General features: G+C 46.9%; 1 protein-coding gene across 1 annotated transcript in view; it reads left to right on the top strand.

Annotated features, from left to right (window-relative positions):
• SMCHD1 (structural maintenance of chromosomes flexible hinge domain containing 1) overlaps positions 1–16,879 on the top strand; it is a 359,476-nt gene that overhangs the window by 84,191 nt on the left and 258,406 nt on the right. The window contains exon 11 of the mRNA XM_044293563.1: positions 9,285–9,411. Within this exon, the coding sequence (XP_044149498.1) occupies positions 9,285–9,411 (127 nt within the window). The remainder of the gene's footprint in view (positions 1–9,284; positions 9,412–16,879) is intronic.

The following is a 16,879-nucleotide window of genomic DNA, read 5'->3' on the forward strand; positions in this document are numbered from 1 at the left end:
TGGAGTCTTTTGCTAAGTTGGCGTTTGCAGCAAGTGGCTCAGCACTTCGACCCATTTTAGCTAGCGCCTGGGTGGCTAAGGCAGTCTCAGAATGGGCCCTCAAGTTAAATCAAGACTTGGCGGCGGACCTCCCTCTAACGGAGTTCCAGTCTTTGGCCCTGCAAATCTCACAGGCGGGGAAATATCTCTGTGAGGCCTTCTTAGACGCCAGTGCACTGGTGTCCCGCTCATCAGCTCTCGTGGTAGCCTTACGGCGTGAACTGTGGCTTAAGGTCTGAGCAGCGGATTCGTCATCAAAGCGTTCCCTGAGAGGCCTCCCTTTTTCCGGCTCCCGTTTATTCGGGTCCCGTTAGGATGAAATTATCTCTGAGGCCACAGGTAGTAAAAGTACCCACCTCCAGGGCAGATCTAAGCGCATGTTTCGCTCTAAGTTTTAAAATGTCCGGACTCACTCCTTTCGCTGCATCTCGGTTATTCATCCGGCGGCAGGGGCCCCTTAAAAGTCCTCTACGCAAGACCAGCGAAAAAAGCCATTCTTTTGGCCTCAACCAGCCTGGCGCCCACGGGCACAGCCCACTCGTCCCTCGACCAATAAACAGCCTTCTACATGAAGGGGCGCCCCCACCCTCATGGGTGGGGGGTCGTCTTCTCCTTTTTTAGGACATTTGGCGGGCCCATATTTCAGACGCGTGGACGCTCGAATTGTAACCTCAGGTTATAAGATAGTTTGCTTCTCCTCCCCCAGACTGTTTCTTTCTGTCCCAGCCCCCCAGAGATCCGGATTGGGCTGTCGCCTTTTCTCAGGCAATTCAGTCTCTCCTTGATCGGGGCGTGATTTCCCCGGGAGGAACACTTCACAGGATTTTATTCAAACCTATTTGTTGTCCCCAAGAAAGAAGAGTCCGTTCATCTGGTTCTGGACCTCAAGCTGCTGAATCGGTCTCTCCGGGTTCAACAGTTCAGAATGGAGTCCCTTCACTCCGTCGTTGCTTCACTGGAGCTGGGAGAATTCTTCTCCTGAATAGACATCCAGGAAGCGTACTTACACGTCCCCATTGCTCCGGTACATCAGCGCTTCCTCCGCTTCGCGGTAGGCCACCACTACGTCGCCCTTCCCTTTTGTTCGGCAACAGCTTCCCGAGTCTTCACAAAAGTGCTCGCTCCCCTCCTGGCCCTTCTTCGTGCCAGGTGTATCAACCTGATTCCATATCTGGACGACATCCTGGTCAAGGCGCTGACCTTCAGTCAGAATGAGGTCAGTCTATGTATCACTCTCGACACCCTAACATGCTTTGGATGGCCTGTATATTTACAGAAGTCTTTCCAGGCTGATCACCTTTCTTGGGAATATCCTCGACGCGGACGCAACGTTAGTTCGCCTTCCTCTGGACAAGCTGCTAGCAATTCTAAAGTTGGTCCGTCTTCTCCGTCGTAGGTTCCCATCGATCCGATTTTGCATGCGGGTCTTGGGTGCAATGGTCGCTTCCTTCCAGGCAGTCCCGTTTGCACAATTTCACACTCGTCCCCTTCAACGAACAATTTTATTGTCTTGGGACAAGTCACCGGAGTCCTTGGACTGTCACATCGCCCTGTTCCCAAGGGTGCGTTCGGCGCTCAGGTGGTGGCTCTCAGCCCCGACCTTGGAGATGGGGAAGTCCTTTCTCCCCATCTCATGGACGGTCATTACCACCGATGCCAGTCTTCAGGGTTAGGGCGGAGTCTTCCCGCCCCGGACAGTCCAAGGCGTATGGTCTGAGTCGAAGTGAAAACTGCCCATCAACATCCTGGAGCTCCAGGCCATTTATCAACCACCAAGGGGGAACCCGCAGTCAAGCCGTGATGAAGGAGTTGGCGAAAATCCTGCAGTAGGCGGAGACTCATGTACCAGCGCAGTCGGAAGTCTACATCCCGGGGGTGGAGAATTGGACGGCGGATTTCTTCAGTCAGACAACCGTGGACCCGGGAGAGTGGTCGCTACAGCCGGAAGTGTTCGACTCAATTTCTCTCTGTTGGGGCCGACCAGAGGTGTACTTGATGGTGTCCAGACTAGACAACAAACTTCCCGCCTTCTTCTCCCGAGCAAGAGATCTTCGAGCGTGCACCGTAGATGCACTGGTGGCTCCATGGGACGGGTTCTCTCTACTGTACGTATTACCTCCCCTTCCCCTCCTGATCCAAGTCCTGCGCAGAATCGGGTTGGAGGGCATTCAGACGATTCTCATTGCTCCAGATAGGCCCCATCGCGAGTGGTACATCGATATCATGCTCATTCTAGGAGACACGCCATGGCCTCTTCCGCTCAGAGTCTATCTTTTCTCTCAGGGTCCTGTCTTCCACCAGCGTTTAGACTCGCTACGTTTGACGGCGTGGCTGTTGAAGCCGCCATTCTGAGGCAGTGTGGTTTCCCTGACAGAGTCATCCACACCATTATTAACGCCATGAAACCAGCGTCTTCCAAGATTTATTATAGAACTTGGAAGTCCTTTCTGCGCTTCTGTGCTGAACGTGGCCTCCCTCCACTGCGCTTCTTACTTCCCACCATCCTTTCCTTTCTGCAATAGAGTCTGGAATTGGGTCTTGCACTTAGTTCTTTAACCGCCTCCGGACCGCCTAACGCAGATGTGCGGTCCGGAGGCGGCAGCCCTGCGCACGACGACGCATATACGCGTCATCTCGCGAGGGCCGGGGTTTCTTGTGAACGCGCGCACACAGGCGCGCGCGCTCACAGGAACGGAAGGTAAGCGAGTGGATCTCCAGCCTGCCAGCGGCGATCGCTCGCTGGCAGGCTGGAGATCCGAATTTTTTAACCCCTAACAGGTATATTAGACGCTGTTTTCATAACAGCGTCTAATATACCTCCTACCTGGTCCTCTGGTGGTCCCTTTTGTTAGGATCGACCACCAGAGGACTCAGGTAGATCAGTACAGTCGCACCAAACACCACACTACACTACACCCCCCCCCCCCCGTCACTTATTAACCCCTTATAAACCCCTGATCACCCATGATCACCCCATATAAACTCCCTGATCACCCCCCTGTCATTGATCACCACCCTGTCATTGATCACCCCCCTGTCAGGCTTCGTTCAGACGTCCGTATGATTTTTACGGATCCACGGATACATGGATCGGATCCGCAAAAAGCATACGGACGTCTGAATGGAGCCTTACAGGGGGGTGATCAATGACAGGCGGGTGATCACCCATATACACTCCCTGATCACCCCCCTGTCATTGATCACCCCCCTGTCATTGATCACCCCCCTGTAAGGCTCCATTCAGACGTCCGCATGATTTTTACGGATCCATGGATCGGATCCGCAAAACACATGCGGACATCTGAATGGAGCCTTACAGGGGGTGATCAATGACAGGCGGGTGATCACCCATATACACTCCCTGATCACCCCCCTGTCATTGATCACCCCCCTGTAAGGCTCCATTCAGACGTCCGCATGTGTTTTGTGGATCCGATCCATGTATCCATGGATCCGTAAAAATCATGCGGACGTCTGAATGGAGCCTTACAGGGGGGGTGATCAGTGACAGGGGGGTGATCACCCTGATTACCCCCTGTCATTGATCACCCCCCTGTAAGGCTCCATTCAGACGTCCGCATGTGTTTTGTGGATCCGATCCATGGATCCATAAAAATCATGCGGACGTCTGAATGGAGCCTTACAGGGGGGTGATCAATGACAGGCGGGTGATCACCCATATACACTCCCTGATCACCCCCTGTCATTGATCACCCCCCTGTAAGGCTCCATTCAGACGTCCGCATGTGTTTTGTGGATCCGATCCATGGATCCATAAAAATCATGCGGACGTCTGAATGGAGCCTTACAGGGGGGTGATCAATGACAGGCGGGTGATCACCCATATACACTCCCTGATCGCCCCCTGTCATTGATCACCCCCCTGTCATTGATCACCCCCCTGTAAGGCTCCATTCAGACGTCCGCATGTGTTTTGTGGATCCGATCCATGTATCCATGGATCCGTAAAAATCATGCGGACGTCTGAATGGAGCCTTACAGGGGGGTGATCAATGACAGGCTGGTGATCACCCATATACACTCCCTGATCACCCCCTGTCATTGATCACCCCCCTGTCATTGATCACCCCCCTGTAAGGCTCCATTCAGACGTCCGCATGATTTTTACGGATCCATGGATACATGGATCGGATCCGCAAAACACATGCGGATGTCTGAATGGAGCCTTACAGGGGGTGATCAATGACAGGCGGGTGATCACCCATATACACTCCCTGATCACCCCCCTGTCATTGATCACCCCCCTGTAAAGCTCCATTCAGACGTCCGCATGTGTTTTGTGGATCCGATCCATGTATCCATGGATCCGTAAAAATCATGCGGACGTCTGAATGGAGCCTTACAGGGGGGTGATCAATGACAGGGGGGTGATCAATGACAGGGGGTGATCAGGGAGTGTATATGGGTGATCACCCGCCTGTCATTGATCACCCCCCTGTAAGGCTCCATTCAGACGTCCGCATGATTTTTACGGATCCATGGATACATGGATCGGATCCACAAAACACATGCGGACGTCTGAATGGAGCCTTACAGGGGGTGATCAATGACAGGCGGGTGATCACCCATATACACTCCCTGATCACCCCCCTGTCATTGATCACCCCCCTGTAAAGCTCCATTCAGACGTCCGCATGTGTTTTGTGGATCCGATCCATGTATCCATGGATCCGTAAAAATCATGCGGACGTCTGAATGGAGCCTTACAGGGGGGGTGATCCGTGACAGGGGGGTGATCACCCTGATTACCCCCTGTCATCGATAACCCCCCTGTAAGGCTCCATTCAGACGTCCGCATGTGTTTTGTGGATCCGATCCATGTATCCATGGATCCGTAAAAATCATGCGGACGTCTGAATGGAGCCTTACAGGGGGGGTGATCAGTGACAGGGGGGTGATCACCCTGATCACCCCCTGTCATTGATAACCCCCCTGTAAGGCTCCATTCAGACGTCCGCATGTGTTTTGTGGATCCGATCCATGTATCCATGGATCCGTAAAAATCATGCGGACGTCTGAATGGAGCCTTACAGGGGGGGTGATCAGTGACAGGGGGGTGATCACCCTGATCACCCCCTGTCATTGATAACCCCCCTGTAAGGCTCCATTCAGACGTCCGCATGTGTTTTGCGGATCCGATCCATGGATCCGTAAAAATTATACGGACGTCTGAATGGAGCCTTACAGGGGGGTGATCAATGACAGGGGGGTGATCAGGGAGTCTATATGGGTGATCACCCCCCTGTCATTGATCACCCCCCTGTCATTGATCACCCCCCTGTAAGGCTCCATTCAGACATTTTTTTGGGCACAAGTTAGCGGAAATTTTTTGTTTGTTTTTGTTTTTGTTTTTTCTTACAAAGTTTCATATTCTACTAACTTGTGTCAAAAAATAAAATCTCACATTAACTCACCATACCCCTCACGGAATCCAAATGCGTAAACATTTTTAGACATTTATATTCCAGACTTCTTCTCACGCTTTAGGGCCCCTAAAAAGCCAGGGCAGTATAAATACCCCACGTGTGACCCCATTTCGGAAAGAAGACACCCCAAGGTATTCCGTGAGGGGTATATTGAGTCCATGAAAGATTGAAATTCTTGTCCTAAGTTAGCGGAAAGTGAGACTTTGTGAGAAAAAAAACAAAAAAAAATCAATATCCGCTAACTTATGCAAAAAAAAAAAAAATTTCTAGGAACTCGCCATGCCCCTCATTGAATAGCTTGGGGTGTCTTCTTTCCAAAGTGGGGTCACATGTGGGGTATTTATACTGCCCTGGCTTTTTAGGGGCCCGAAAGTGTGAGAAGTCGTCTGGGATCCAAATGTCTAAAAATGCCCTCCTAAAAGGAATTTGGGCCCCTTTGCGCATCTAGGCTGCAAAAAAGTGTCACACATGTGGTATCGACGTACTCAGGAGAAAATATCTTGGTCAAATGCCAACTTTGTATAAAAAAATGGGAAAAGTTGTCTTTTGCCAAGATATTTCTCTCACCCAGCATGGGTATATGTAAAATGACACCCCAAAACACATTGCCCAACTGCTCCTGAGTACGGCGATACCACATGTGTGACACTTTTTTGCAGCCAAGGTGGGCAAAGGGGCACATATTCCAAAGTGCACCTTTCGGATTTCGCAGGCCATTTTTTACACATTTTGATTGCAAGGTACTTCTTACACATTTGGGCCCCTAAATTGCCAGGGCAGTATAACTACGCCACAAGTGACCCCATTTTGGAAAGAAGACACCCCAAGGTATTCCGTGAGAGGCACGGCGAGTTCCTAGAATTTTTTATTTTTTGTCACAAGTTAGCGGAAAATGATGATTTTTTTTTTCTTTTTTCCTTACAAAGTCTCATATTCCACTAACTTGCGACAAAAAATAAAAAATTCTAGGAACTCGCCATGCCCCTCACGGAATACCTTGGGGTGTCTTCTTTCCAAAATGGGGTCACTTGTGGCGTAGTTATACTGCCCTGGCAATTTAGGGGCCCATATGTGTGAGAAGTACTTTGCAATCAAAATCTGTAAAAAAAATGACCGGTGAAATCCGAAAGGTGCACTTTGGAATATGTGCCCCTTTGCCCACCTTGGCATCAAAAAAGTGTCACACATCTGATATCGCCGTACTCAGGAGAAGTTGGGGAATGTGTTTTGGGGTGTCATTTTACATATACCCATGCTGGGTGAGAGAAATATCTTGGCAAAAGACAACTTTTCCAATTTTTTTATACAAAGTTGGCATTTGACCAAGATATTTTTCTCACCCAGCATGGGTATATGTAAAATGACACCCCAAAACACATTCCCCAACTTCTCCTGAGTACGGCGATACCAGATGTGTGACACTTTTTTTGCAGCCAAGGTGGGCAAAGGGGCACATATTCCAAAGTGCACCTTTCGGATTTCACCGGTCATTTTTTACACATTTCGATTGCAAAGTTCTTCTCACACATTTGGGCCCCTAAATTGCCAGGGCAGTATAACTACCCCACAAGTGACCCCATTTTGGAAAGAAGACACCCCAAGGTATTCCGTGAGGGGCATGGCGAGTTCCTAGAATTTTTTATTTTTTGTCGCAAGTTAGTGGAATATGAGACTTTGTAAGAAAAAAATAAAAATAAAAAATCATCATCATTTTCCGCTAACTTGTGACAAAAAATAAAAAGTTCTATGAACTCACTATGCCCATCAGCGAATACCTTAGGGTGTCTACTTTCCGAAATGGGGTCATTTGTGGGGGTTTTCTACTGTTTGGGCATTGTAGAACCTCAGGAATCATGACAGGTGCTCAGAAAGTCAGAGCTGCTTCAAAAAGCGGAAATTCACATTTTTGTACCATAGTTTGTAAACGCTATAACTTTTACCCAAACCATTTTTTTTTTTGCCCAAACATTTTTTTTTTATCAAAGACATGTAGAACTATAAATTTAGCGAAAAATTTATATATGGATGTCATTTTTTTTGCAAAATTTTACAGCTGAAAGTGAAAAATGTCATTTTTTTGCAAAAAAATCGTTACATTTCGATTAATAACAAAAAAAGTAAAAATGTCAGCAGCAATAAAATACCACCAAATGAAAGCTCTATTAGTGAGAAGAAAAGGAGGTAAAATTCATTTGGGTGGTAAGTTGCATGACCGAGCGATAAACGGTGAAAGGAGTGTAGTGCCGAAGTGTAAAAAGTGGCCTGGTCATTAAGGGGGTTTCAGCTAGCGGGGCTGAAGTGGTTAAAGGGCTAAGTGTTGGCGCTGTCAGTTTGTTCCAACGTCCTTTAGCACGTTAGGACCTTTTCTACAAGGGGTGGCTCACACTGTCCCGCCGTATCTTTACCCTCTTGGGACATGAATCTGGTCCTAGGTTCCCTCCATTCTGCTCCTTTTGAGCCTCTAGTCGCTGTTTCCCTTCGTCTTCTTTCCTGGAAGGTTGCCTTCCTGGTTGCAATCATCTCCATTAGGTGCGTGTCGGAATTGGCAGAGCTCTCTTGTAAGGTGCTCCGCCCGGTACCTTCTTTTCAGCCGAAGGTGGTCTCTGCCTTCCACGTTAACAAAGACATTGTCCTCCCTTCGTTCTGCCCCTCTCCCTCACATCCTAAGGAGCAGGCTCGCCATTAGCTGGACGTGGTTCGGGCTCAGGATTTACCTGTCCATTTCTAGTTTGTTCCGCCGTACGGACTCCCTATTTTTTGTTCCTGAAGGCCCCCGCAATTGCTTGCCAGCCTCTGAAGTGACGATTGTCAAGTGGGGCAAGGTACCGCCCCTAGGTGTCACGGCCCACTCGACCAGGGCGGTGGGCACTTCTTGGGCTCGGTTACACCATGCTTTCGCTTCACAGTTGTGTAAGGCAGCGACATGGTCTTACTTGCACACATTCACCAAGTTTTACCAGGTGCATACTTTTGCATCAGCGGATGCTGCGCTGGGCCACAAGGTCTTGCAGGCAGCAGTGTCTTGAGCTTCCGCAAGGCAGTTTTCATGAGGGTGTGTTCTTCCCGCCCCGTGGACTGCTTTGGAACGTCCCACGGTCCTGTGTCACGCAATGATACAAGCGAGAAAACCTGATTTTTGTGAACTCATCTGTAAAATCTTTCTTGCTTAGTTCATTGGGAGACACATCTCCCACCTATTGCTTCTATTATTGCCGCAAATGATGGTGGTTGGTTTGCCTGGTTTTTTATTCACCCATAAATATATACTACAGAGTTGTCTGATCTGTCATTCTCATTTATGCCATTTTGGGTTGTGTATGAGTTTTTGATAACTTTTTATTCATTTTTTGTGGGGTGGTGTGATGCAACCCAAAAAAAGTCTAATTGTTTTTATTTTTAACCCCTTCCCGACACACTCTGAACTTGGTAGGGTTTTGCTATGGCAGCCTTCAGATCCTTCAAAAGGTCCGAGGCTGTTACAGCAACCAAATGCTCCTGCAATTTGGCAGTTGACTGCTCAGATGCCTTTGTCACAGTCGAGCAAGGCATCTTAGGGGTTTAAAGTCTGTGATCGGTGTTAGCACCAATCACTGACTCTGCAGCTGGGTATCTGCTGTGAAAAACAAACTCTGCAACTATGGTTCCCACTCAGCTACTGAGATGGCACCATTTTTAAAGACCTGACCTCCAACATACATGTACGCTGGATGTTGGGAAAGGGTTTATATATACAAAGATAAAGCATAACTGTAAGTTATATAAAGTATGGTATCATAATTTTATCTTACAATATTTTAGGAGGTAATGAAGACATTGATGAAATTGATGATGACTGCATTATTGTGGAAAAAGAAGCTAGAGGAAGGAGACCAATTTTTGAATGTTTCTGGAATGGAAGACTTATTCCTTATACTACAGTCCAAGAGTAAGACTTGTAATTAATTTGATCAAATCCAGTATGGGAGTTTAAATGGAATGTGTTGCTGATTTTTTTTCCCTGCCAGTTAAAGGGCTTCTACCACCAGAAATACTGTTATTTAGCTGACTGACATTAGCGATGCGCTAATGTCAGCACTACATAACAGTATGTTTCTAACATTTGTCCCTGCAGCTGTTTTTGTAGAATAAGCACTTTTATTATATGCTAATGAGCCTCTAGGTGCTATGTGGGCGTAAAATCAGCACCTAGAGGCTCCGTCTATTCACGCTTTATCCCGCCCAGGTCCCCTGTTATGACTGCCCAGCTCCTCTTGATTGATGCCACGGTCCACCGAATCGTTGACGAATTCCCGCGCCTGCGCCGTTCTCTTCTGTCGTCGGCGCAGCCCCAGTGAGCGAAGGCTGCTCTCCTGATGCCGCCTTCCTTACTGTGACGTAGTCGGCGCAGGCGCAGTGAGGAATCCGGCCCCAGATGCGCACGGGATAAAGCGTGAGTAGACGGAGCCTCTAGGGGCTGATTTTACGCCCACATAGCACCTAGAGGCTCATTAGCATATAAAAAAAGTTTTTTTTTTTTTTTACAAAACAGCTGCAGGGACAAATGTTAGAAACATACTGTTATGTAGTGCTGATATTAGCGCATCGCTAATGTCAGTCAGCTACATAACAGTATTTCTGGTGGTAGAAGCCCTTTAAAATCAAGTAGCAATCTTCAATCTTTTTTTATTTTCTGATTATAGATTTTCTTTTTTTATTCCATTTCCTGAAAATGATTATGGGGCGGCCATCTTGCCTAAGATTTTCTTAAAAGCATTTAGAGAATTGCTTTAGAGCAGCCACCATGGGCCATAGATGCAATGGACAGTAGGGGACCTCATTGACTTTTATAGTAGAGTTTTCTTGGCATACTCTGTGACATGTAAGGAGGGAGTCAAATGACAATCACCTATTGTGAATGGTGGACCCGGTGTTAACTATACAGTCGTGGCCAAATATTTTCAGAATTACATAAATATTGGAAAAATTGCTGCTTAAGTTTTTATAATAGCAATTTGCATATACTCCAGAATGTTATGAAGAGTGATCAGATGAATTGCATAGTCCTTTTTTGTCATGAAAATTAACTTAATCCCCAAAAAAACTTTCCACTGCATTTCATTGCTGTCATTAAAGGACCTGCTGAGATCATTTCAGTAATCGTCTTGTTAACTCAGGTGAGAATGTTGACGAGCACAAGGCTGGAGATCATTTTGTCAGGCTGATTGGGTTAAAATGGCAGACTTGACCTGTTAAAAGGAGGGTGATGCTTGAAATCATTGTTCTTCCATTGTTAACCATGGTGACCTGCAAAGAAATGCGTGCAGCCATCATTGCGTTGCATAAAAATGGCTTCACAGGCAAGGATATTGTGGCTACTAAGATTGCACCTCAATGCACATTTTATAGGATCATAAAGAACTTCAAGGAAAGAGGTTCAATTCTTGTTAAGAAGGCTTCAGGGCATCCAAGAAAGTCCAGCAAGCGCCAGGATCGTCTCCTAAAGAGGATTCAGCTGCGGGATCGGAGTGCCACCAGTGCAGAGCTTTCTCAGGAACGGCAGCAGGCAGGTGTGAGCGCATCTGCACGCACAGTGAGGCGAAGACTTTTGGAAGATGGCCTGGTGTCAAGAAGGGCAGCAAAGAAGCCACTTCTCCAAAAAAAACCATCAGGGTCATTAATCTTCTGCAGAAAATATGGTGAATGAACTGCTGAGGTCATATTCTCCGATGAAGCCTCTTTCCGATTGTTTGGGGCATCAGGAAAAAGGCTTGTCCGGAGAAGAAAAGGTGAGCGCTACCATCAGTCCTGTGTCATGCCAACAGTAAAGCATCCTGAGACCATTCATGTGTGGGGTTGCTTCTCATCCAAGGGAGTGGGCTCACTCACAATTTTGCCCAAAAACACAGCCATGAATAAAGAATGGTACCAAAACACCCTCCAACAGCAACTTCTTCCAACAATCCAACAACAGTTTGGTGAAGAACAATGCATTTTCCAGCACGATGGAGCACCGTGCCATAAGGCAAAAGTGATAACTAAGTGGCTCGGGGACCAAAACGTTTACATTTTGGGTCCATGGCCTGGAAACTCCCCAGATCTTAATCCCATTGAGAACTTTTGGTCAATCCTCAAGAGGCGGGTGGACAAACAAAAATCCACTAATTCTGACAAACTCCAAGAAGTGATTATGAAAGAATGGGTTGCTATCAGCCAGGAATTGGCCCAGAAGTTGATTGAGAGCATGCCCAGTCGAATTGCAGAGGTCCTGAAAAAGAAGGGCCAACACTGCAAATACTGACTCTTTGCATAAATGTCATGTAATTGTCGATAAAAACCTTTGAAACGTATAAAGTGCGTGTAATTATATTTCACTACATCACAGAAACAACTGAAACAAAGATCTAAAAGCAGTTTAGCAGCAAACTTTGTGAACACTAATATTTGTGTCATTCTCAAAACTTTTGGCCACGACTATACATAAATGTGCTATCTGTCATTCTAAACCTGCCTGTAATGATTAGCAGATAACTGCAGTAAAGTGATCTTTACAGACCAAGAAGGGGCTCCTATTATTAGGCTTAGTGGCCAGTGCAAAAACTGCAGGATTTAATGTTTTTTGTTTAAATATAGATATTGACATGGAAAATTAAAAGTAACATCACCAAAACGTCTTTCAAAATGTTTAACATAAAAAAACTTGACTTAACACCTTCAGCCTCTGTGATGTACCTATACATCATTGTGGCTGAGCGAATTATGGAGTGGCCTGCTGCGCTCCCATATGCGACAGATGATGGCTGTTTAATACAGCAGGCACCTGGCTACAAAAAAAAAGTGATGCCGAAATCGGTCATTTAACGCCTCACATACCGCATTCAGTTTAGTTTCACCTAACAAAGAATTTTGTTCCAGTTTTCCGATACAAGATGTGGTAAATAAAAATGCTATTAAAAATACAACTTGGGGGCGTGGCCTAACTGTCATGGAGTGAGGACGCTTCTTGCTTCAGCTCCTCTAAAATCCCTTCAATATCCTGGCCATCCGTGCTTTTGATTGATCTAGGACAGTGGAGTTACACTCAGCAAGCGAAAAGGAGTCGTCTGTGAGACCTGGGGTCCTGTCCTTACCATCTAGGGTCTACAACCTCTGTAAAGCCTCCTACCTGGCTTTGATCCATGTGTCCCCATCGCCATCTTGGATCCCGGATCTTCTGGCTGTTTGCGCTTGTCTGCTGTTCAGTGCCTCCGGACCTGTGACTGCTGGTCTGATGGTGAGTCGGCTTCCCCGGCTCTCTCCCAGTGGTGATCCTGAGACTCTGACTCGCGGCCTTCTGGTGATCGGAGCAGTCATACATGTACCAGAGCAGGATCGAGCCTAAACGCCGGGTCTTGTCTGCGCTGTAGCAGTGAGCGGCAAAAGCTGTGCTGCCTGCTTCCTGATTCAAGACATGTCGAGGACCAGCGGGCCTGAGCGGTGACCCTGTTACTAACATTCTGGGTCCCTACCCGAACTAACCTAAATATACCTCTGCTCCTTCGTATTGCTGTATGATCGCATGAAGCCTTGATTGACGTCACAGGTACAGAGGGAGATTGTTGGGACTCTGCACCACATAGACTGTTCTATTTCTTACTACTGGGGCGTCTGGGATCTGCTAGGTTCCTGTTTGACTGTTCTTTATAATGGACTAAGCCTACTTAACCTAGGGACCACCTGTTCCATGTGGGGACTGGGGGGGTGACAACCTTTTTTTGGTGCTCTATCATAAGCCTTATATACATGGGCCACAAGACGGGCGTTTCTGGTGGCCTCCTTCCTCCTAAATTAATGGTGGATGTCATTAGTCAAACGGAAGATAAGGGTCTTGATGGTCCTCCTGATTAAGAGGCAATCGACTTGAGTAAAATAATGTCGGCTAACACGCAGTGTCAGTCTACTCTCACAGTTTAAATAGACCACCTACAGTCTGACCTCACCTGTGTTCGGCATGACATGAGATTGGGTAAAGTGGAGGACGTGGCTCATTTGGGAGAAAATCACGTCGGGGCCCTGGAGCAGCAGGTGAGGGCCTTGCAGGCGAAAGTAGATGACACCGAAAATAAAAATAGGCGAAATAACATACGTATTATGGGCCTACCAGAGAGGGCTGAGGGCCAGTCGCCTGAGGTCTTTGCAGAGCAACTTATTAAAAAATGTCTGGATCCGATTGATCTTTCCACCTCCTTTTTCGTTGAGAGAGCACACAGAATACCTACCAAACCCTTGCCGCCGGGTGCTCCGGTGCGCCCTTTCATATTGAGAGTTCTGAATTATCAGGACCTTGATACTATCCTGGCGGTGGCGCGTCAACCACAGGACATCAGATTTGAAAACTCCAGGATCTCGTTTTACCCAGACTTTTCTTCGGAGGTCCATAAATTGCAACGCCAATTTACTACGGTGAGGGCTCGCCTGAGGGAAAAGGGCTTCCGTTATGCTATGTTGTATCCAGCTCGTTTAAGGATTCAGGATGGAGATTCTGTTAAATTTTTCGGACGGGAGATGCTGAGCATCCATGGCCCCCCGGGTTTCTTTACCCTTGAGCACCTTACGGATGTCCACGTTATCTGTGGGAGCTGAAGATAGCCTGAATATCTTCACATACTGTAGACTTTAATGTTCTCAGATTTTAAAATTGGGGACTGCTTAGTTTTCATTTGCTGGGACTCTCCGATTTAGCAAAGAACTTGCTAGCTTTAAGTTTGGGATGATAGGCTCAGATAGGTTTAGGTGGTCTGGGCAGGGTGGGGGGTTATGCCTAACATTGCTATTGTTCGGGGTTACTAAATGTTTCATATGTTTGTCTTCTGTTTTTGTGGTGTGTATGGGTGAGTGAATGGCCTGGGTGTCCTGTTTTTTTTTGCTACTTATGTGGTTGGCTTTATAACATGATGGCGACCTGTAATTTTATCTCCTGGAATGTCAGGGGGCTTAATGACAGAGTGAAAAGATCTCTTGTATTCAATTACCTAAAGAAATTCTCCCCAGATATGGTTTTATTGTAGGAGACTCTCTTGAGAGGCCAAAAGCTGTTGGCATTGAAACGCCTATGGGTTGGATCATCATTCCATGCTGTATATAGTAATTACGCTAGGGGAGTCTCTGTCCTGGTATCTAAATCAATCCCTTATTAACTACATTCCGTGCAGACTGATTTATCTGGGCGCTATGTTATTGTACACGCTGCTATACAGGGAAGAGACTACATAGTGGTGGACGTATACATCCCCCCTTTCAGAGAGGAGTACTAGATGACATTATGGGGAAGGTATCGACTTTGCCGATTGACCCTCTAATCATGATGGGTGACTATAATGCGATGTTGGATCCGATTGAAGATAGACTCCTTCCCCAGGTCTCGCATAATAGGTCACTTGTCAATTGGGCTGATGCACATGCTCTGACTGAAGGATGGAGATCTCTTCACCCAAGTGACCGTCAATATTCCTGCCACTCTGCTTCTTTTGATACCTTGTCCCGTATAGATTTGGTGTTTGTTAACAGGGAGCTATTGCCGTGGCTGACCAAGGTGGAATACCTCCCATGGAGTATCTCCGACCACGCCCCGTTACTCGTGATCTTGGCTATGCCGCTGGCACCCCCGGATAGGCAGTGGCGTCTCAATGCTAGATGGCTGGAGGTCTTACCTGTGGCCTGTGCAGCTCTAGAGGGGGCAACAGATTATTGGACTTCTAATGAGGGGTCAACTAATCCCACTGTTTAGGCAGTGTTGCCCAGAGACCCGAGGGGTGTGGGAAGAGGCCCAGAGGAGATATCATCTTCATTTGTTGGAACTCAGAAGAAGCTATTGTAACAGAAACAAGTGGTGTTCTCGGAAGGGGACAAAAACAGGAGGGCTTTGGCTTATTTAGCAAAAACAGAAAATCCTCAGACAGTGGTCTCCCTCATTACTAATGCAGAGGGAATTCAGTTTTCCCAACCAGGTGATATTTGTACTCAATTTGTCTGTTATTATTCTGACCTATATACCTCTAAAACGTCCTATACAGCTAGTGATATTCAGGGGTCCAGCTTACGTCACTTTCTCACTTGGATACATCTTTTATGGACGCTCCCATTGAGGTGGAGGAAGTCAGGGCAGCGATAGAGAACATGATGGTGGGGAAGTCTCCTGGTCCGGATGGTTTCCCGTTAGAATGGTACAAGACGGATGTGGACAAACAAAGTGCGCGGTTGTTGAAACTCTTTAACTACGCCTTTGAGTGCAACAGATTGCCTCCGTCATTCATGGAGGCGACTATTGTTGTAATACGCAAACCTGGGAAACCTCCGGATCAGTGCAGCTCCTATAGACCAATCTCTCTTTTGAATGTGGATGCAAAAATCCTAGCTAAACTTCTCGTTAGACGTCTCGGGGATGTAATTTTGTCAGTGATTGATCCCGTCAATCTGGTTTCATGCCGGGTAAGACCACTGATATTAATCTTAGAAGATTATTTACCAACTTACAGGTCTCACATGATAACGCGGGATCCCGCGCGATCGCGTCCCTCGATAATGAAAAGGCATTCGACTCGGTTGAATGGAATTTTATGTGGGAGACATTACGCTGTGTGGGTTTCCCCCAGTCTTTCATAAGGTGGGTACAATTACTATATCAGGCCCCTATGGCAAGGATTAGGGTTAATGGGTACCTGTCGCGTCCCTTTGGCTTACATAGAGGTACTAGGCAGGGGTGTCCCTTATCACCTATGTTATTTGCCCTAGTTATGGAACCCCTTACTCAATTTGTGAATGAATTGGGACTGATTGAGGGATGGTCTATAGCGGAATACAGGAAAAGATTTTGCTTTACGCTGATGACGTATTGGTGTATCTGGCTGATACAGGTTCCTCCTTGGAAGCACTTTTGGATACCATAGATGGATTTGGGAAATACTCAGGCCTTAGGGTTAAATGGAGTAAATCTAGTCTCTGCTAAGTAGATGAGATGGATCCCGCAGATATAACGCCCCTGTCACGTTTGAAGGTAGTTGACTGTTTTGTCTATTTGGGGATCAAGGTACACAGAGATACATCACAGTTCTATTGGCTCAATGTAGTCCCCACTATGGAGTATATTACTCGTAAACTGGAAGCTTGGGGAAATTTGCCACTGACATTAATACGTAGGTAGAACAAATTTGATAAAAATGGCTTTGTTTCTGAAACTTCTATATCTTTACAGAGCAGCTCCTACAAAGATCCCCCATATCCACTTTGATTCCCTGGATAAGATTTTTTCACCTTTTCTGTGTAAACACCAATCCCCTCGCATTGCTAGGAAATCTTTGAAAGCCTTATATAATCAAGGGAAGTTGAGACTGCCAGACATGTATTTGTACTACATTGCTGCCCAATTAGTGTATGCCTCT

Source organism: Bufo gargarizans, chromosome 5 (genome assembly GCF_014858855.1).
Source record: "Bufo gargarizans isolate SCDJY-AF-19 chromosome 5, ASM1485885v1, whole genome shotgun sequence".
NCBI classification, from domain to species: domain Eukaryota; kingdom Metazoa; phylum Chordata; class Amphibia; order Anura; family Bufonidae; genus Bufo; species Bufo gargarizans.